The 22,153-nt window shown below is 37.4% G+C and overlaps 1 protein-coding gene across 6 annotated transcripts in view; it reads right to left on the bottom strand.

Annotated features, from left to right (window-relative positions):
• Positions 1-594: 594 nt before the first annotated feature.
• sncaip (synuclein, alpha interacting protein) overlaps positions 595-22,153 on the bottom strand; it is a 140,753-nt gene continuing 119,194 nt past the window's right edge. For 5 of the 6 annotated variants that reach the window (XM_067983023.1, XM_067983022.1, XM_067983025.1 and 2 more), the window contains 4 exons: positions 21,541-21,710; positions 20,016-20,105; positions 14,688-15,747; positions 595-7,908 (listed from right to left, as the gene is read on the bottom strand). In XM_067983023.1, coding sequence (XP_067839124.1) covers positions 7,894-7,908; positions 14,688-15,747; positions 20,016-20,105; positions 21,541-21,710 — 1,335 coding nt within the window. In that variant the 3' untranslated portion in view covers positions 595-7,893. The remainder of the gene's footprint in view (positions 7,909-14,687; positions 15,748-20,015; positions 20,106-21,540; positions 21,711-22,153) is intronic. The other variant, XM_067983028.1, reaches the window with a different exon arrangement.

The raw sequence follows: 22,153 nt of genomic DNA, 5'->3' as shown, positions 1-22,153 counted from the left end.
GACTTGGAAATATATCGCCGTTCCTTCATCGTCGCTGGGTCAAAATCCTGCAACTCCCTTCCTAACAGCACTGTGGGAGAACCTTCACCACACGGTTCAAGAAGGCGGCTCACCACCACCTTCTCAAGGGCAATTAGGGATGGGCAGTAAATGCTGGCCTTGCCAGCGACGCCCACATCCCATGAACAAATAAAAAAAATCGTAAGAAAAGTATAGGAACTTCTTTTTAATGAAGGGAACCATTCCATATTTTTCACAGTTCTGAGTCTGTGGCTTAGATTATCTATTGTTTACATTTTTAACACTGTTGCTAACTCATTTGAAAGAAATGGGTTAATACTAGTATTAAAATAATGTTGTCGAAAAATCCAGGCTTGTATGTATACGAACATAAATAAGTGGACAGCTTTTCAGAGCTTCCTTTTCTGCGGTAAAATTCTAACTTGGTTTAAGAAAATATTGTAAAGTTCATAATTTTGGTACCATCAGTGGACTGATAAGATATATAAGGCACAGAATACATTAGGAATAATACTAAAATTAAAACAAAAATTCTGAACTGTTTTGAACAGTCATTTTTATTGAAGTGTACTGTACAAACATTTGAATGGATAAGCTCTATTCTGTAGTTACTGTGGCTTCAAGTATATTTACAAAACAGAACAGCAATTTTATCGATAAAATATCAAAAAGATATAAAAGATCATTTAATTAAAAAAACTTGGTTGACAATATTGATACCCATTCTGGTTTCAGTTCATTTAACAGAAAAACATTCAGATAATACCCAATAGATTAGTTAGGGTAACAATTTTTTAATATATCAGTACAGTCATTTTCTTTATATTGGTCTCATTGTAGATTAAGGAGTAAGGTGATATATCCTCAGTGAAACATTACAAGTTACTTTTGCTGCAGTAGCCAGGAATTTATGATGCAGTAGTAGAGAATTTTTTAAAAAATCAACTGTTTGTTGGTTATTAGTTAATGAATAACTTATATAATAAACTACTACTAGGAAGTGTTTCATAAAAATGTATAAAAATTCATCTAAGACAAAAATTGTGAACAAAACAAATCATAAGTATAGCTGTACAACAAAGTATTAAAATGCATTGCAAATTCCAGGAGTTGCCTGAACCCTAGCCAACTCAAATATCCATGAACAATATCAATAAACAATTGCAGATAATGTGAGTTCAAGTTTGCCTTTAGTTTCCCAATGCATATGTAATTGAAAGTAAAGAATACAATACGTAAAGTGAAGTAATACTGTGATTTTCCAAAAACAAAATTGCATTAGTTATACTGAAATTTTTATACAGATAGTGAGAAATAGATGATGGTTCAATATGAAGGGGAAAAAAAAGTGTTGTAGAACAAATGGAGTAATTTACAACACTTACTTGCATCTCTGTTTGAATCCAGCCCAGACTGATGGGATGAAATTCTGGTTTCATTGCTGGTCCTACATATAATGGATTTGGGCAGCCTCATCCTACATCCTACTATTTGATAATGGAAAGTGCAATGTAAAACTGTTTTAACAATGACAAAACCATAACAGATCTGGCAACTTTGGTTGGTATCTTGTTAGCCATATACATGGAATATTTACTTGTTTATGAAGGATAGCTCTGTTCAAGAAGATACCAGTAGTCATACAATTATTTTTCAGTCAAAATGCTGCCTCCCATGAATTATGAATGTTACAATTGTCCTCCTAGCTAAGTAGTGCGTTATCTTTGTAGTCATCTACAGTTGGTAAAAAGGCGATTGCTGGATCAGTCTGGACCACAGCTATACAACTGTGTGCAATTTTAATGGTACACATGTACAAAATTAAGGTTATAAAATTAATTAATGGACATTTCAGCAGTGTAACACTACAATCGTCATTTGACAGAAGATAATTTAGCTCACCTTTAGATCTTTAAAAGCTAACGAAGATATAAAGTTATACTTCATTTAAACTAGCAAATCACTGCTTCAGATAAGACCTAAAGTGAAATGACTGGGAACAATGTCATAGGTAATGAGCCCCTAATTAAAATTCCAGAGTTCATTAATTCAAAACCCTCAAGTTACTTCTTAAATATTAGTTTTCACATAATTTTCCCTTTCCTCCTGAATTTATTTTTCTGTCTACTGAATGATGGGGCTTGTAATTCAGTTTAAGTGGGGGAGGAGAGCAAGCCCTGCTATACATTTACTTTACCAAAGAATGATATTACCTTAATCATTAACCTTTTCTCACAGGCTATAATCCCATCTAGTGTCTTGCTATATCACACTGCACCTACACAATGAAGTGACAGAATACTCTCCTCTGCCACTGTTGGGAGTTGCCAAATGGAGGTTAGCATTACCCTACAGGAGGAGAAGAAAATCTTTAGGATCAACAGTTGTTAATTTGAGAGGGCTTTTTCACTTGCTGTGCCTTCACTTGGGAAATCCAACTTCCTAATAGAAGTCTTTTGCCTCCATTTGCTGAAGAGCAAGAAGAGAAGGAACACTTCAATCAAGATCCTGTGACAGCACAGACTGTGAACGGAGGCCCAATGGCACTTGAAGGACCAAGTCCACCAAGGGCCATGGGTGAAGGGTAGCTGCACTGCACATATCTCTAGGTTTAGTATTGTTGACATTTTTATATTTCTGCTTCATTAGGTATCTTTCAAAAGAATTTTCTTCCACTTCATGGATTTCTCTGTGTTGTGTACAAACCTTAGCTGGGAGATTAGGGTTTTGGGAACTTGATGCCAAACCTCTACCATTGCTACTCTGAAATCAGCTACCTAGATGGAGAAGTGCCTAATACCCTCCCATGGTGGCCAAGATAAGAAACTTACATCCTACTATTCTATGATGCATGTTGGGGCTCCAGTGTACCACGGGTAACATTTTCCTGTCATTTGTTACATAATGGGTAGGAATTTCTTGAAAACCTGCACCATCTATGGCGAACGCCATTATTCTAGTTCAGAAGTTCCAGGAAATTTTGGCACGAGTGTCTTATGCAGCAGCAACATTTCCTGGGCTATTTGCGCCACTTTGCTGGAACTATCACCAAAACCCTACAAAATTGATTACGCACGTTTTGCACCCACCCCGGCCCAATCAAAACAGCGGTGATTGTGAATTTACTGATCGCACTACTTTAATTGGCACTCGCAGGAACGCAGAAAGGCGCAGGTGAGTCGCTCCCAGGATTGCCCACGAAACGCCTAATTATGATTGTGATTAGACTGCTCAGCAGATGGCTCAAATAACTGCACAGCTTAGTTCTGAGCACAGAATTTAAAGGGTGGAAGGGTATTAAGAACAGAATTTGCTTTGTGATAGTTAAAAATATGAGCTGAAAAAGTAATTAATAAAATGCTAAAGACAGTAAATTGCCACAATATTTCAGGTGATTATTACAAATATATACAGGAAACTGATAATTTTCCATTAAACAGGCACCCGCATTTCTCGTTTGTTTAGCAGACCCATTAATGAAATCTCAAAATGAAGTGTTTTTAAATCGGATCATGCCACATATACATTGGGTCTCTAAGTGTGAAATTCATAAATGAAGTATTGAGTACAGTGTTTCCTTTTAAATTGCGGCTGTAATCTCCAAGTCTTTTTTCTGGACATGCCTTGCTATTAAAAATTGAGAAAATGACGCTTCAGACCTTGTAGCACCACTATTATCGATGTGGTATATGATAATGACTTTCCTGGCAAATTTTATCTTTGGATCGGCGCTAGAGAATCGGGGCGGACAAGGGTCTTACTTATTGCTATCATTGCCAATAATGCCATTGCAGCAAATTCCTGGCCGATATTTAATATGTTACATATAAATGCCTGTATGATATATAAAAAATCAATTCACTTATGGTCTGTTTTAGTAGTTTAGTTGAGGTACAGGCTTGGTCAATGTTTTTTATATGTTAAGTTTGTTTAATCGTTTATTAAGATGCTTTCTATTTTACTAAACATTTACTATAGTGAATCACTTCATTAAATCTCCTTGAAACACTTCCCACGTGATTCCTATGAGACCTTTATCATCAAGTGTAATGAAACTCTCAGTAGCAAATTGGAACATACTTGCAGTAATGACCAGAAAGTACTTACAACTAATGAGACACTTTAAAATAGTATTTAACAGATCTTTATAACATGTGTACAATGTAAGTTAGTAGCGTTTTCTATTTCTCAACAGTGCCCTTCAAGTCCTTGTGGCAGGAAAAATGGTGCACCGACTAGATATCTTCAGGATGCAGTGAAATAAGCACACTTTAGTACAGGTGGCAGGCCTAGAAAGTGGCAGTGGAATTTGTAGTTGCTGAATCCAAGGTCCATTGTATCTGGTTCAAAGTGAGATGAGTTCTCCAATTTAAACAAAACTACATTGCTAAAATAAGACTATCATGTAATGAAAGATGGTTGACTTTAAATGGTACAAATGGCTTTTTCAAAGAACAATGGACAGGCTGACCAAAAGAACACAGAAGATCTTGCTACTAAATAAGTATAAAGGTCAGGATAAGCAGCCATATTGGCACAGACAAGGCTAAAGCTATGCTCAGGATTGAGTGAAAAACTTATCAAGGCGTGTTCTTTCCCTCCTTTCAGGAGAAGCTGACTTTCAAGAGGGGGAAGCGCGCCTAAGCTGGAGATAACATACTCCAACTGCAAATCCTGAATCTCACGCTAAGACAATCATGGAAATAAATAGGAAGGATTTGGTGGTAATGAGGCATAGTGAACATTGGTGTCAGAGTACTTGGTTTAGACCATTGGATACAGTATACAACTTGTATGTAGAACTGTTAGCTTACAATGGGAACACGCATATGTTGAACACCCACTGATAAAAATTTAAAGCACTGTTTCTGTCACAGACATGTTGATAATAGTTTATTTACTCATTACATGCTGTAGTCACCCTTCCACAGAGATGCTGGAACTTAGTGATGCGCCAGCACAGAAAGAGCCACACTACAGCATCCACACTACAGCATCCACAACACATCAAGCAAGCACTAGCCAAAGCCACATACCCCAGAGGTTGTGGATAGCAAGATACAGATGGGATCACAGGATGGTACACTAAGCGCTGGTGAGAAAGGTGATGCATTGGAGGCTGTGGAAAAGACCAGCCATTGCATGCAGTAACCAGTGCTGTAGTGGATAGTTGTCTTCCTTAAGCCAACTATACAATCTTTGTTCTCCCTCAAAGGTCGTTGGCATACCAGACTGCCTCAAGATATATGTGGCGTGAGAAATCCTCAAAACAGGCATTTACATGCATGAAAATTAATAAAATTAGATATCTTCTGCATGGTCACTGAAAAATATCCCTCTTGTTCATGTATGCCACAACATAGTTTATAGATGTATATTTCCCCTCCCTTTGCCCCACCATTGGAAGCCGTGCCTCTAGCCACCATTGCTCCATGCTCTGGAAATCCCTTCCTAAACTTCTCTGCCTCTTACCTCCCTCTCCTTAAAACTCACCTCTTTGACCAAGCTTTGGGTCACCCTATCTATTACGCTTGGCATCCTTTTATGCCTTTGTGAAGCACTGTGGGACATTATTCTATGTTAAAGGATCCATATAAATGCAAGTTGTTGCTGTACACAAGGTTACATACAACAACTTACATTTATAAAGCACTATTAACATAATAAAATATCCCAAGGTGCTTCACAGGAGTGTAATCAGACAAAAATTGACAGCGAGCCAAAGATGATGACAATGGGACAGGTGACCAAAGGTATTAAGGGATATGGGCCAAAGGCAGGTATATGGAGTTAGATCACAGATCAGCCATGATCTTATCAAATGGCGGAGCAGGCTCGAGGGGCTGAATGGCCTACTCCTGTTCCTATGTGACCAAATAGGTAGGTTTTTAAAAGGGTCTTAAAGGAGAGAGAGGTGGAGGGGTTTTAGGGGGAATTTCAGAGCTCAGGGTCTAGATGGCTGAAAGCACAGCCACCAATGGTGGGGCAAAGGAAGTAGGGGATGCACAAGAGCCCAGAATTGGAGGAACAGAGTTCTTGGAGGGTTGTAGGACTGGAGGAGGTGTGTACAATATGATACTTTGTATGGCACAACTGTTGAAAAAATCCTTTACTGCCCCAAGAGCAATTATATGAAGTTTGTGCATTGCAAACTGGCCAACTCCTAAGTGAGGTAAAGAAAAAGGCAAAATAATGAAGTATTAAAGTCTTTAATAAAAACTTAATTTGGACAGGGAAAAAAAATGCAGAAAAAATGCAATGAATTAAAGCGAGTAATTCCCTAAGGTACCATTTATAAGTTATGCTTAATTCGTGCATCATCAGTGAGAAATTCGTGATGGTGCCTGCAAAGACATTCTTGCATAATAATTTAAGGCAGTGGTGACTTTGAATACCAGAGGCAGTTCTAATGGTGGACTTTGTTCATAAATCCTGTCAACTGATAAGGCTCAGGTAGTTGACCCTGCAACAGTAAATCCAGAACCTGGGGTAGTGAGAGGTCCGGTGCAACCTCTTACAATGTCCTCTGCATGCCTGGGTTGTCAACCACTTCTCACCCCTACTTCTGTGGTCAAACATAAAAGCTTCTGGCTGCAACTGACTTAAGGTTTGTTCTTGAATTCTGACAACTGCCTCTGCTGTTCTTGTGCCAATTCTAAGTGGGAATGAAAAACAAAAAAAGTAAAATCCAATTGTCATGTAATGCTACACTCTAATTTCATTCATCTTTTACGCCGATTCTGCGAAACCTTTGCAGAAACATTCTGCTGCTCATTAACATAGCTCTGCCCTCTTGTGAAAGTGCAACTCATGCGAATTTCCTGAATTTATGCCAGTTCTGAACAGGCTGTAAACTTATGCCTAAAACTTTAGGTGCAACAGGATCCAAAGTCAAATTTCTGGTGTTTTATGATGATTCTTTTTCTCCATTTTTAAAAATATTTCTCCTCAATGAGACATAAAATGTATTTTCTGTATCTTTTAATACATCTTTATGGAATCAGAATGATTCACATTAAAAATTGAAAAACTTTCCGATTGCATTTTCTTAAGCATTCTGTATGTAATGTGCATAAGTGACAGTTTGATGGCTTCAAATTTTAATTTTTATGCATTGAGGGTCTTGAAGAAATATGCCCAAGTTCAGTGCTTTGCTCCACCCGCAATTGTTTACGTGGTTTCTAATTGTCTTGCGTCGGTTTTTATGTTCCAGCGTATACTAATGAGTCTCAGGAAATTTTGACGTAGCTGACTGATAGCAAGATGGGTGTAAATTTCGGTATGACTTCCTGGTTATGCCGTTCATAAAATTCTGAGCAATATGTTCAAATTTTTTTAAAAACTGTATCGGGATAATGAAAACTACGAAGACTTTTTATCTGGTGCAAATTGCTGACCACTGTTCTAAATACATTATGCTACTAATGGCTTGATCAGTGTCTACTACTTGGTGTTTTTTAGTCATAAGGCAGCTGTCCACACTTGGTTGCACTTGTCAAAGTATGCACAGCAACACAAGTTGATCTTATTCAGGTCACTGGATTTATTAACCAGTGTTTGTATTTGGGAAGGCAGCACTAGTCTAGTGTCTTCAGTCTGATCCATTGTTTCCCTTTTTCAACCCCCTTCCCTAGGGTACAGTTTGACGATATGGTTATTGTTCCAGATTTTGATTAAAAACCATTTTCATACAATTTGTAAGTTCTGGTTTGGATCACGAGGCTGAATCATACGCTTCAGAATGCAGATGTCCCTCCACTGAATAGAATCTGTGTTATAGCTACCATAATTTACAGGAAGAATTCTCGTAACTCTGTCTCCTCCATGTTTTTATCAAACACATTCTTCAGCATAGAATTCTTGAGCTGGTCACTAAAGTGGCTGTGCCTACAACAACAAAATGATTAAAACATAGTTAGATATCTACATTTTTAATTATTGGGCAACAAAAATCTTTGTAAGATTCACTATTATCACAGCATTGCTAACAATAAAAAACATCTTGCATCAATATCAGACATTGGTTGTTTCACAGAATTTATGATTTTTCTTTCCTTTCTCCCCCTTTACTCTCCCTGCCCCCTTCTCTCTGAAAATTCTTGATCAACAGTAATCCAACACAAAGACAAAATGCAAAGTTGCCCATATTTTGAGACAGGCTGAGCTAATGGTCTGAGGATAAGAAGTTGACCTGCCTATTGGATTACTTTGCCTTTCACCTTTTCTGAAAAATAAACAGACCTATTTCATTTTGACTATGTCATTTGCTCTTGACTTACTAAAATTAAGCTTTTATTAATTTTTCCACCAATAATAATTTTCTTTGGGATTTAAGAGAGAAGCTTGTAAATGAAGATGTGCCATATTAATCATAGAGTATAGGTTTTTAAAACTATCAAGCTAATACATATCTTTTTTTCCAGTAGAAATAAATCCCACCCTGTTGGAAGGCAGCAGATTCAAATATACTGTTTGGAACAGTCACTTCATTAATTTAAAAGAATCATTTAGGGAGTCTCTTTTGTAACATTACAGATAATATTAATCAATGAATACTTCCTTAATTGAGAAACGATCTCGGTCAGAAATCTTAAAACATAATTCAATTAAAACTTTTGCTAGGACAAACGTGTCACAGAATGATTGGAGTGATGACTTCTACTAATAATATGCAACTCATCATGTGGAAAATTAGCAAACTTTATAATTATTCCATTGCCAGGATTCATTATAAATATCTAAATCAATGTAAATTTTAGAATGGGTTAAAAAGATTGTTAGTTAAAAAATTAAATATAATTAGTTTCCCACAGTATACTTTGATTTTAAGCACATTACATGTTTTTCTTTTGTTTAAAATTACTGAAAAAAACATTCAACTGAGAAACTGAATGCATGAAGGAGCATTTTATTTTAAGGTGAAAGTAATCATTAGCTGCAACTTCTGATTAAATACTCAATTGATCTGTAGAATGGATAATGCAGGAGAAGTTTTAGTAACTACAATTTGTACTTTAGAAACAAATTAAGTCAAGTCTAATTGAAGACAGGAATGGGCATTATTTAGTGAAATTTATAGAGTTAACAATGAATAAACAGGAGTTAGTTCTATACTGGTTAGGTGGTGACACAAAAGATGAAGTTAATACATAATGTTCTACACATTTATGCCAACAGCCAATAATACATGAACTCCCTTTGGTAGTTTTCAAACATACCATGCTCCACTTCCCTTGATCAGTAAGCATGCAGAAGTAATATCGCTGTTGCAATAACCCTAAAAGAGGTGAATGCTTATTCAGATAGGTGTGCAATAACAGCCAGATCATGTAAAACCACCAAAAGATGATTACATGCAACTTAAGAGTATGCTATGTTTGTGCAAATTAATTAGAAAACCATCAAAAAAACATTAAGCATGTAAAATAATTGCTTTCTTAATCTAGAAACTGGACAAACAAATGGTTTCTTTCTTATACATCAAGTAGCAACAAGAATGCCATGGCACTAACTTTCAGTTGTATGAATAAGATCTTGTCCCTTGTCCAGCAGCTGTTGCAGCTACTTTACAAAGTATTTGTACTTGGAGTAATTAAAACTGCAGTACCCCATATGGCTTTCTTTTCAAATTCCAAAATATAATCTAAAATATCAAAATATAATCACAACCAAAAGTTTCTTGTGAAATAAATTACAATTCTGTTTCTCACCCGTTTATATTCAAAGTTTGCTCTCCTTCAATTTTAACAAGGTAGAGTTAATTTATACAATGAGCAGCTCTGTCTGCCAGTCACTCTGACCCTCAGTACTATGACTGCTAATTTACTAGACATGGCTATTCTTTAAACTCAGTCATAGCAACAATTTTGTTGAGAAGCCATTGTGGGAAATAGGAGTAGCCATTGTTGATGTTTTCAATTATCAATGGCCTAAAAAAAGAGGGAATCCTTTGAATAAAGGGTTAAGATGTGTTGAGGATCAAATAATAGATGATTCTATAGCACCAAAATCCCAGCTGGTATGTATGGTAATATAAACAAACTTTCTAGCATACCCTATTGAAGAACTGGATTTACAGTGCCGCCAATGTTTTTGTAAAGATGAAATCTTACAAATGTCACTTTAAGCATCGTAATTTTTCAACGGGCAGAACCATGAAAGGCGGATCTGCAGAAAACATCTTAATGCATTAATACTGTTAGCACATTTCCATGTGGATTTCTACAGCTTTACTTAATGGATCATGCATTCCTATCAATCACACAGTGTTTGAATCCTTTCATCATAAACACAGTGAAAGCTGAACAGGAATACCCTCATGAGTAAATGTTCCCTTTATCCAGTAGTTCCTATTAAGCAAACACTGTGGAATATACAGGTAATTAATACATAAGCAAATACTCCCTTTAAAGGGTTGTAAGTCCTTTGAAAGTACAATCAATTACTTTAACAGTTCCTTTGTTTATTTTGGTTGATTTATTAGAGTACTTTTGTTTAAACTAAGTGCGCTGAGGACTTCATCCCTGGAGCTATTACTATTCCAACTGTATAATGATGGCCATTAACTGAAGGCACTTCAGTGATCTTGTATTTCAGTTTTATATTTTGTGACTTGATTCCATGAGAGTGCTGAATAAAATATCACTGAATACAGCATCCTGGATTATTTTTTCCTATCTGCTTGAGTTAAATCAACAACTTCATAAGGCTGAGAACAACCACCCTTGCATTTCAACTGCACCATCCCTGGATGATGTCAGTAGTAATACAAAAAAAAATTAAGAAATCAGGAGAAATTGAAAAAAACAGCATTTTTAAAAAATGTGTTCCAGATGACACAACCCCTCTCCAAAAAAAATTAACCAGGGTGTTAACTTCTACAGCATTTGCTTTTAACAGGAGGTGTTCACCCAATATTTAGGATTGCATTGCAATTTTATTTGTACAAACGATAGTGCCATGGGATTCTAAAGAAAAACAAAAACTAAACAAGTGCAAATCAAAGTTTTAACAGGATTCAAATTAAAATTCCAATCAAACAATAAGCAAAATAAAACTTCAAACATGACTAATGTTGCCCAAATCATATAGAAGACATTTCAGTAAAATAAAAATGTTCTGATGAAATGGTTAACATTTGATTGCTGTTCTTGCATTAAATAATTAATCCAAAGAAAACAAACTTTCAGGTTATTGCAAATCTGCTTCAAAAACATTTTTATGACAAAAGTAAAATCATAAACTTTAATAGTAGAGAAAACTTTATAGTATATATGAAGTTTTCAAATCTCCCTTCAGTGATAAATGTTACCAAGCAACTGTCTTATGTAGTTGTTAAAGTTCCATTATTATAATTTCATAAATTCACAAATAAAAAAGGAAAATAAAATGTTTGTACACAACAACTTGCATTTATATACACCTTTAACATTAAGAATGTCCCATGGCACTTCAGAGGCATAAGGAAAAAAATGGATGCTGAGCCAAAGAAAGATATATTATTAGGGTTGACCAAATGCCTGGTCAAAGAAGTGGGTTTTGAGGTGGTTTGTAAATAACAGGAGAGAGGTTGAGAGACAGAGGGGTTTAGGGAAGGAATCACAGAGAGTAGGACTCAGGCAACTGAAAGCTCTGCCTTCAACGGTGGGGCAAAGGGAGTGGGAAATGCACTAAATGCCACAGTTAGGACAAAGGAGTGTTCAGGGGCTAAGGGGTGGGGGGAGAATATAGAGCTGGAAGAGATTACAAAGTTAGGATGGAATAAGACAATGGAGAGATTTAAAAACAAGTATTTAAACTTTAATGCTTTGAGAGACAGAGAGCCAATGTAGGTCGGCAAGGACAGGAGTGATGGGCGAACGGGACTTAGTGTAGGACTGGATGCATATAGCTGGGCTTTAAACAAGTTGGGAGTTTATGGAGGGTGGAGGAAGGAAGACCAGCAATGTGAGTGTTGTTATATTCAAGTTTGGGGGTTTCAGCATTCAGGAGCTGAGGTAAGGACAGAGGAGGAAATAAATAGCCTTTGTGATTGGTAAGTATATGGGATCTGAAACTGAACTCATGGTTGAACAGGATGCCATGGTTATAAACAATCTGGTTCAACCTGAAATATTGGTCAGGCAGGGGAATGGAATCAATGGAGACGGTGGTGGGACCAAAGATGTTGGCTTTAATCTTCCCAATGTGACCCACGCAACTCAGTGTCAGAAAAGCAATCTGACAGCACTGAGGCAGTTGAGGGATCAAGGGAGGTGGTGGAGCAGTAGAGCTGGGTGTCATCAGCAATGCCTGGGGATGATGCAACTGAGGGGTAGCATGTAGATGATAAATGGGGGGGAGGGGGGGGCACGGAAAGATGCACGGGGTACTCTGGAAGTGATAGTGTGGGAAGGGAAGAGTACCTAATGCTGGGGAATCAGTGGCTACATTTGGATAAACAGGGAAAGAGCCTCGAGTAAACAGTCCCACCAAGCTGGACGATAGAAGAGAGGGGTTGGAGAAGGGACATGATTGGCCATTCAGAGAGCTCAAGGAGGGATAAAGGACCATGGTTACAGAAGATGTCATTCATGACTTTGAAAATGATAGTTTTGATGGTGGTATCAAAAGGTGCAAATCAGAGTAGAAGGATTTGAACAGGGATAACAGGAGAGGCAGACAAGGTGCAGATAGACAACAAGTTCAAGGACATTACTGAGGAAAGGGATGTTAGAGATAGGGTGATAATTGGTACGGATGGAAGGGTAGATGGTGGAAATTTGAGGAGTTGATAATAGTGGTTTTGAAGCAGAGAGGAGCAATCTTGGTGACAAATAAACTCATAAGCTCCTCACACTTGGTGTTTGAAGTGGTGGTGGAGGGGTCGAGGGGTTCGAGGAGGTAGTTGGTCTAAGAAAAATAAAGAGCCTGGCATTATACTTTCTCTCTAGGATGATTCTGGAACAATGGGTGGTTTTGGCAGAAGAGAGTGCAGCATGTTGGCACTTGACATGTTAAACCACATCTAGTGATAGATGTCTAGGCCAGTTGTGCATCAGGTACACTCAAATTTACACCCAGACTTGAGGGAGTGAAGATGGGGTTGTCCCAGGGGGAATGCCTGGACTCGGAGACAGTGATAGTTTTGCTGGGAACCAGGGGATCAAAGATTGAAGTGAGAGCGCAGTTAAGCAATTGATAGTAGAAAGAGTTGTGGCAAGTGGCAGACCAAAGTGGGTGAATTTGGGAATTTGAGCACCAGGTTGTAAGGGTCCTGGGGTAGTGTTTTCTCTCCATGGTAAGATAATGAGGGATTGTGGGTGGGTGGTAGGGGAGATGATGATGTAGAAATTGAGACCATGGGTGAAGAAAGGCCACGAGGCATGCCAATGATACGGGTCAAGGGGAGCTTATGTGAAGAGTGAAATTGAAAGTAGACAAGACGGTGGTGAATTCAGAGAAGAGGAAGCTACTGAGGTTTTAGTGAAGATTGCAGGCACTGAATTGTGTTGCAATAGAACTAAGTCCAATGAAAGATTGGAACATTTAAAAAATAATAATTTTATGCTTTTTATGATGAGGACGTCACTGTCGGGGAAATGGCAAACCTTTCCACTTTTTCCACCTACTGATAGCATCACATACTCTCAGGTCAGGTGCTAAGTAAACCTCCTTCTACATTGCTTAAATATGACTTAACCCATACCTCAGAAGAACACCAACTGTTCTTTTGGCCAGAGTACAAATTGGTACCAAAAATAGGCAGTTCTGTACTGGTGATCCATAGCCAATAGAAGCTTATTTTACTCAAGATCCTTATACCTGCCAGAGAATAAAACGCTTCATAATATCAGTCTGGGGGAGAATTCAAACCTAGTTCCCAGAAGTAAAAATAACAGTGTTCTCTAACCCACTGTCCTACACAGTTCCTCAAAAGGTATATTTTCTGAGCTCGGCTCAGCTGGTTACGGCATTGGATAACTGAGCCATACAGACCATGCAACCCTAGATTTGATTATTAATCTATGCTGAGTTAGTTGATATTAGCCAAGGTGCAACTGGGGCCCTACAATTGTCCTCAGAATTACCATGTTCGGTTGGTGAGGGAACAAAATCATCTTGAGTTCCTGCTCCTGATTGCTATCCAGCAACTGGATGTGGGTAAGGACACAGTCACACTCAGCTGCAATAGCCCTTATAGTTTGCAGACACTCACTCTCTAGGCTTACAAAAAGAATGGTTACTTGGCCAAGGTATCAATGCCATCAGGAGAGAGAGGGAAGAAAATTGGCATAAAGGAACAAAATGAATATAGATTTTCTGATTCGTCTATTTTAATAACAGCAATTGATTTAAGTGCAGAACATCAAACTTATAACCATTCATCTCCCACTCCCCTACTCTATACCATTTATATTAGAAAATACTGAAAATTTATAATGTAGAAACAATCAACATATTTGTACCTTTTTAAAAACTACCTATATCTTTTTATTTTACATTTTAAAAAAAATGTAGAAAGAACGGTGAAAAATATTTTTAGATTTGTTCAACTAAGTTTCTTCTATACAAATGTACACAAAATATTTGGCACTATTTTGTATTTTTAAAAAGTTAGTTTAAATTTTTTAGTATGTGACAAAAGACTAAAAAATTGATTGTTTAGTAGATTTTACCACACTCACTGTCTTGGTATTAACTTTTGTGGGAGTTACAAGACTTGCTTTTGAACCTCCAGCTTTCTTTCCTGTGGATTTCAGTGGTAAATTGGGGGTGGATGTCATGGTTAAATGGATAGCTTTTGAGTTATTGTTGTTCTGGTTACTGTTTATAGATTCCACTGGTGATCGAAAATGTCCAACATATCTGTTCAATGGCTCACCCATTTCTAAACTAGATGGAGACTTTGGCAACGTTCCTTCACTTTCTGTGCCCTTCCTGTTATCTATTTCACAAACTGTTTGTTCAATTTCCACAACAGGTTCCTCAAAGGTCACTCTTAGTTTTAAATTCTGAGAAGTTCTACTTTTTGAAGATGGTGACTTAAGAGCACTTTTAGGACTGTTTGTAGTTTTTTGTGTGGTAGTATTGTCAGCACAAGGCAGAAATGATTCCTCGGTAGACAGGGTCCTGACTGGACGACTTATCTGATGCTGACATTCAGGAACTTTATCATAGCTTTCAGCAGCAGGAGAATGACTTTGTTCCTCTGATGTACCAGAGGCTTTAGGGGCAAAAGGGAACATTCTGCCTACTGCTGAGGTGTGCTTTTTAATCATGAAGTGTACTTTTGCAGTGTATTCCTCTTTTTCAACAATGGGCTGTGGTCGTGGCTTGTCAGCTCTTTTAATGGGAGAGTTCTTCTGATCTTCACTGATATGGGAGTCAGTGTCTGACTCACTAGAGGATCTCTGAGAATATCTCAGTCTGGTCAGTTTCAGTTCCCTTTTGTCTCTCAGGACTTTCCTTGCAGACCCTGTTACAACACTTGCCTCCTGCCCATCTTGAAATTCCAAAGTAAGTTTTTCTTGTGTGCACACATTTCCAGAAATCTCTTCTCCCAAGAGTTGGCGGAGAATTTTGTCTGCTTCTTCACCTTTCTGTTTCAGCATCCCTCTTGTGGTAGTCTTTGGTTTTGTTTCAGTGCTGTAAGTAGTTGCACTCCCATTTGTATTTACACCGGTCATCTTTTGATCACATGACATATGAGCTTTCTTCTTACTGGTTTCGGATGGTATAGAGGAACTGGTTGTGGTAGAAAACGAACAAAAAAACACAAGATACATGAGAATAAATTAAAAATCGGTTCTTAGTGCTGTACTAGACATTTCCAAAAGCTATCTTTTTCTAACTACTTTGTTGCGCTGAGGAGATTAGTCAGGTTTCACCATTTTAATTTTTAAAAAGGCTAATGATTTTTTAAAATTACACCACTAATAGAAAAAGCTAATTAGCCTATCAGAGCTTATTTCTCACAATCAGACAGCCATAAGTTTGAGTCAGTTTTCCAACACTATTTTCCACCTGTTTCAGTTGGGTGAATTTTAAGAATTCGTGGGCAGCCTGCTAGATGGAGTGGGTGAGAAGTACAATCAAAACAGTGTAACTTGCAGTTTTTGCTGGCTAATTACAGAGCAGCACTGATGTCTGTTACAGAAAATCCAGTGCTCCAGATTGTCCCTGCCTCCCACCTCAAGGATAACAGATGGCGTTGAGTGGTCCTCAAGAGTATTTTTAAAAATTGTTTACTTTTTCAATTTATTCAGAGAATAAATGTTTCCTAACTCCCTTGATTATACAGTATAATAGTCTCACCATTCAAAACTGCATAAAGTTATTTGTACAGATGTTGTAACAAAAGAAAACAATAGCTGGAAAGTTACAAGGAAGTCCATGTCTCATTAATCTGGCTGAGCAAATAATTTTAGAACACAGCGCTCTGGCACTTAAGGTACGCCAATTTTTTTAAGCTGTCATGGATTTTTATTTCCCACCAGTATTAGTGGCTTGGTACATATCTTGCATACCAAGCAACAGAGTTAAAGATTGAAACTGCTTATTATGAAAGTAACCTATTTAAAAAACACAGATTTAATCTAGGACACTGATATGCAACTGAGAATAACTTCTATGTAGTTAGAAGATACAGGATTATAAAAAGAAATGTGAAAGCTAATGGACGAAAGCTGGAGGACGGTAAAGCATGCCTCTCAGCCAGATATTAATGTGGTTGAGTCCAAAGGTGGCTCTCTGTTTACTTGGCAATTAGTTTATTCAGTTTTCTGCCAGTATATAGTGTAAATGCATTACGGCTGGGGTGTACAACAGACCTGCTGAAAGTGAATGAGTTGTGGAGATGTCATGGTTCTGGCTGCACTATCCCTACTGTTGAAGGAGTCAAGATGATAGTTAGCAGCTCCAAGTAAAAATACTGGAGGAGGTTTATAAAAAAGTGTCTTTTGAAAAACTTTACCAGAGTTTTGACTTAATGAATACTCCAGGATAAATATCCATAATAACCTCGTCTCAGAAATTGTTTCAACAGTGCTCTCCCTTTTTTAAAAAGATATATTTTACCTATTTTGTACTATGAAATTGATTTAAAAATATACAAGAACATTCATCTGCAGTGCTCTCATATTGACAGCTGCCATTTTCACTTCATTCCAAGCTCAAATGGAGGCTAGGGCATTGCAGTATGAGGCATCCAGATAGATTAGAGTAACTACAACAGTTATTTTTTTTAGCCAGGTGCCGGAGTCTAATTTATTGCCCCTACTGCTGCCCCAATGAGATGAGCAAATTCAGAGCAAAAGGCGATCAAACTTAGGAATTTCCTGGTCTATGTGGCTGAGCTACTCACTACTGTAGCCAGTTGAGCCAGAACACCTCTACGTGGAATTTAAATAGATCATTTGCAACTCTAAAATTAAATAATTTACTTGTGCCGATTCCTTAAATTCTTGCATGCAACTGGAAATCCTTTTTGAATTTAAAATTTAAAATTTGTTACATATGTTCTTACTGCTTTCTCATTTACCATTTAGGTGTCAACCTTGGCTCAGTGGTAGCACTCTCACGTTGGTCAGAAGATTGTGGGTTCAAACCTCACTTTAGAGATTTGAGCATGTAACGTTGGCTGACACTTCAGTGCAGTACTGAGGGAGTGCTGCACTGTTGCAGGTACAGTCTTTCAAGATGAAGTGTTAAACCGAGGACCCATCTGCCCTCTCAGGTAGGCATAAAAGATCCCATAGCACTATTCAAAGAGGAGTTCTCCTGGTGTCCTGGCCTACATTTATCCCTCAATCAATTAGACTAAAACAAATCTGATAAATTATCTCATTGCTGTTTGTAGGAATTTGCTGTGTGCAAATTGGCTGCCATGTTGTAAAATTGTTTACAAATGTTTCCCTACAACAGTGACTACACTTCAAAAGTACTTCATTGACTGAACTGCTTTGGGACGTCCTGAGGTTGTGTAAAGTGCTATATAAGTGCAAGTTCTTTCTTTTTCACTAGCATTAGGTCCGGATTACAGCTCACAGTAATTGCACAGATGTGTGCCATGTTTCTATCCCTAATGATTGGGGCAAATGAACAAGCAGTAAAAAAAGAGAAATGTAGCACAGTGATGGGTAAAGGGCAAAACCAGAAGAAACAGAAGACTGAGAATGAAAAGACAAGAGAAAACTATCCCAATCACTTAATTAGTAAAAGCAACATATAGGGGTGCATCCATGGACTAATAAAAGGAAATTCAGCCAGTGTTCCCTACCCCTACTGATATCCAGTGACATCTGCTGGAAAGTGCCTGTATATCAATATCAGGCAAGGACATGATCAGGCTTAATTGTGATGTTCCTCCCCCACTCATGGATGAATAGTCTCCCATACTTTGGGGTTGATAATGCAATGGCAGGAGCCCAATATGCTGTAGTGCATCAGGTATCTGATGGCCATATTATTGAGCATGGATGCATGAGGCCTGAAACCTGTCTTATTGTGTCTGGTAAATGAGGATGTCCCAGAAGTCTGTGCATAAAGTTAATTAAGGCCCTGAGAAAAATTTAAATTAGGGTGTCTCCTCATAATGAAACGGGAGCATTTGAGAAGCGAGAGTGGAAGCCCAAATTTTTTTGTAATATATCCCTCGTCTGTCCCTTCAGCTCCTGGGGTTCTTTCTTACTTGCCTGCAGAATTATGCCTACAGCATGATTTCCTTTCCCTTCATTTTTTAATCTGTCTCTTAGTAACCCGTCTCTTCAGGCTTTGCAAATGCTGAAGAATTGAGTTACATTATAAGACTCTTCAAAAGCTTTGAAAAATTTTTGCAACTTTGTCACATTCCCCTTTAATTGCCTCTATCATTTTAAATTTCACTTATACACATTGTTACGTTCCAACCACTTCAGTGCTCTCTGGATCAGTCCAAATCTACACCTGAAATTATGCTCACGAGTTGACCTGGGAAGATTGGGTGCAAACAGCACACTTCCACTTGATTTTATCTAAAACATGCCAATAGCCATTTATATTTATACTGTACCAACAGGGGAAAATCTTGGTTTAAGTTACAAAAAGGATAGGGGGACAATAGAAATTACTTTGCCCAAAATGTTTGCCTTCCTGTCCTGCTGGGCAGTTTATAGGCACTTACTGCCTTCCAAAGCTTCGCACAAGCGGCAATTCTCATGTGACTCCAAATAGTGAGTGTTGGTCGGGCAGCATTACTACTTAGCTGTTATGCTGGTCTCACCTTATACACATGTACTTTCCAGCAGGCAGTCAGGAGTGAGAAACAGAGCTGATTTCTCTCCTCCCTACTCCAAGGCTAAATACTTTGATTCATCTTTATTTGTCAGGCTTTTTTTCAGATGCTTTATTTCAGAATTGTCAAGCTGTACTTCCTTCAGTTTTTTTGGACTGGATGTTTAGGGAAATTTGAAAGAAAGTGGACAACAGGCTGATGGCCTAGTTATGTGATCAAGCTTGTGACAATTGAAAGTGGTTAGATGAAAATATGTCAAATTGCTTCTGAGCCCACTCCTATTGTATAAAATGTCAAAAGGGACAGTAGAACTTACAAAAAAAATTACAGTAATGGGTACATGTAAAGCCAAAGCAATGTTTGATGAAAGAATAATGCTCTAGGTCTTTCTTTAATATCTGGAGGAACAAGGCCAAATTTACACCAAGTTATTTTTAAAAAAATACATTAGTGGCTAATGCTGAACTTAGAAGTTAACACCAACAAATTGGGGGTTGTCATGCTGTTTACCTAGTACTCTGGGATTATATTATTCATACAGTTCATGGGTGCCAAGACTTTTAGCTTTAATCATCATGTGGGGTTCAGTTTAAATATCAATTTTTAATACTGTTATTGAACATGGAGTGTTGGTTATGTTCCAGTATTTAAATATATAGTACTTTGTGTAAAATACAGAAACATTAGAAGTATCTCTTTCTAAAAAAAATAGAAACCTCGTTTATAAACACATTTTAGGTACCTAGGAGATAGAGGTCCTGATCCTTCTGTTGTCTGGTCTTGTAGGAAATGCTGAATTTGGTTTTGCAAGCTGACCCGCTCTGCTGTTTGCCTGCAAGGAGAGACACAGATACAAACACACATTATACTTAATGATTTGAAGAAAGAATTTTATTTACAGCAGAACAAAATACAAATAATGAATGATTGCTGCATCATAATGAATACAGATGTGCATATGAAAAGTTTCTATTTCCAGATGGATAACTGCCTCACATCCTGCTGTAATATTTTTTGACATATATGAAAATTCAGTATACATCTGGCAAAAGCTGCAAACATGCTCACATCTGGTACTGTAAGACTTCTGGATTTCCATACATGTATGGTCTAAGTTGGCCCACTACACAAGATGAGCCTACAATGAAGAGGACGACATTCTGGGATTGAAAAGCTATTACTCATTTGCCAAGCATTACATATATGGTTGCTGCACCTGTCTGAAGTGTCTATCTCCCATAGAAACTACACAGATCGTCTATACAGATGAATTATAACCCCTGTAAGACATGTCAGCTTTACAATATTAGTGGCAATATTCAAGACCAGTAAATAATCATGAATTCTTCCCCTTTCAAATTCTGATGCATCAAAAATTGGTTGCACAACATTGTAGTCCCACTAGGACGTTGCATATGTCAGCTAAATGAAAATGAAAAATAAACACATTACCTTGGACTACTGTTAGTAACAAATAACTGACTATAATTTTACCAGGTATTTATCACTGCCACGAAGAAACATAAAAGTGCTTTATATTTACAATGTTACAGATACTTATGTAATAATACACCAGCTTGCATGCAATTATGCAAGTACTGACCAAAATGTAAACAACAGACTTACATACATTTCAGACAGGCATAACTTTATACTGATTTTATTTATATTTCTATCAGTCAATTTGCTGCAAAATAGAAACAAGTAATATACAAATTTAGAATCTATAACATACAGGATTAAAGGAACATAAGCTAAGGTGACTACGTAGCTCCAAGTCTACTTAAAATCATAGAATCAGAGAAAATAGAAGCAAGAGTAGGCCATTCAGCCCTTCGGGCCTGCTCCGCCATTCAAAATGATCATGGCTGATCGTCTAACTCAGTACCCTGTTCCCGCTTTTTCCCCATATTCCTTGATCCCTTTAGCATTAAGAAATATATCTATCTCCTTCTTGAATACATCTAATGACTTGGCCTCCACTGCCTTCTGTGGTAGAGAATTCCACAGGTTCACCACCCTCTGAGTGAAGAAATTTCTCTTCATCTCGGTTCTAAATGGCATACCCTGTATCCTGAGACTGTGACCCTGGTTATGGTTAATCTGTGAGTATGGTATCAAAGAAACTCTAAATTGAGGATACCACTTTCTACTGCTCTATATATATATATCCTACCATATAGGTGATTAATTGAATATGTTATACTTTTGTTTTTTTTTTAAAAAAGAAAATCTATATTTGTCCTTTATATAGCACTGTGACTTACTCTTTTAGTTGTTTTGTTAATTTCACCACTTGTGATGCTAGAGACATGCAGGTTTCCACAACCACCAGGTAACGTGAACAAGTAGTGTGTCCATGCCGTTCTGCACTCTGGGAAGGCTTCTCTCCATCTTGATTCTGTATTGTCACATTTGCTCCATATTCTACCAAGGTCTAAGGAAGCAAATTTAAATAAAAATCAAAAATCAAAAACAGAATAAAAAATCCAATTTTGAACACCAACAGTCATTTAAGCTTCTGTCTGACTAGCATTCTGAAGAAAGATGAAAAAAAAATTAGATAACGAAGGTCCATTATCATTTATATGATTTAATAATTTCAACAGATCAAATACAACTTAAAAACCCCTTTTTAAAAAAGTAGATACACAAAATAGATGTGATTTTCAGATTTCTGATTGTCCATTTGTGTCTTTCTTTGTAATATACAGACACACTAATTATATGACTGGTAGAAGTACTGTATAACTGGAGATCAGTACTGTATAGCTGCACTGGACTATTCTGTGTTGTGAAAAATATATACCTCTTGATTTTTGTACTCCGCAAGATGAGGGGTACTGATGCTGGGAAAGGGAACGTCCGATTTGAACACCA

Source organism: Heptranchias perlo, chromosome 4, assembly GCF_035084215.1.
Source record: "Heptranchias perlo isolate sHepPer1 chromosome 4, sHepPer1.hap1, whole genome shotgun sequence".
Classification (NCBI taxonomy): domain Eukaryota; kingdom Metazoa; phylum Chordata; class Chondrichthyes; order Hexanchiformes; family Hexanchidae; genus Heptranchias; species Heptranchias perlo.
The sequence above is the reverse complement of the archived record's forward strand: the minus strand, read 5'-3'. Positions and strand labels throughout refer to the sequence as shown.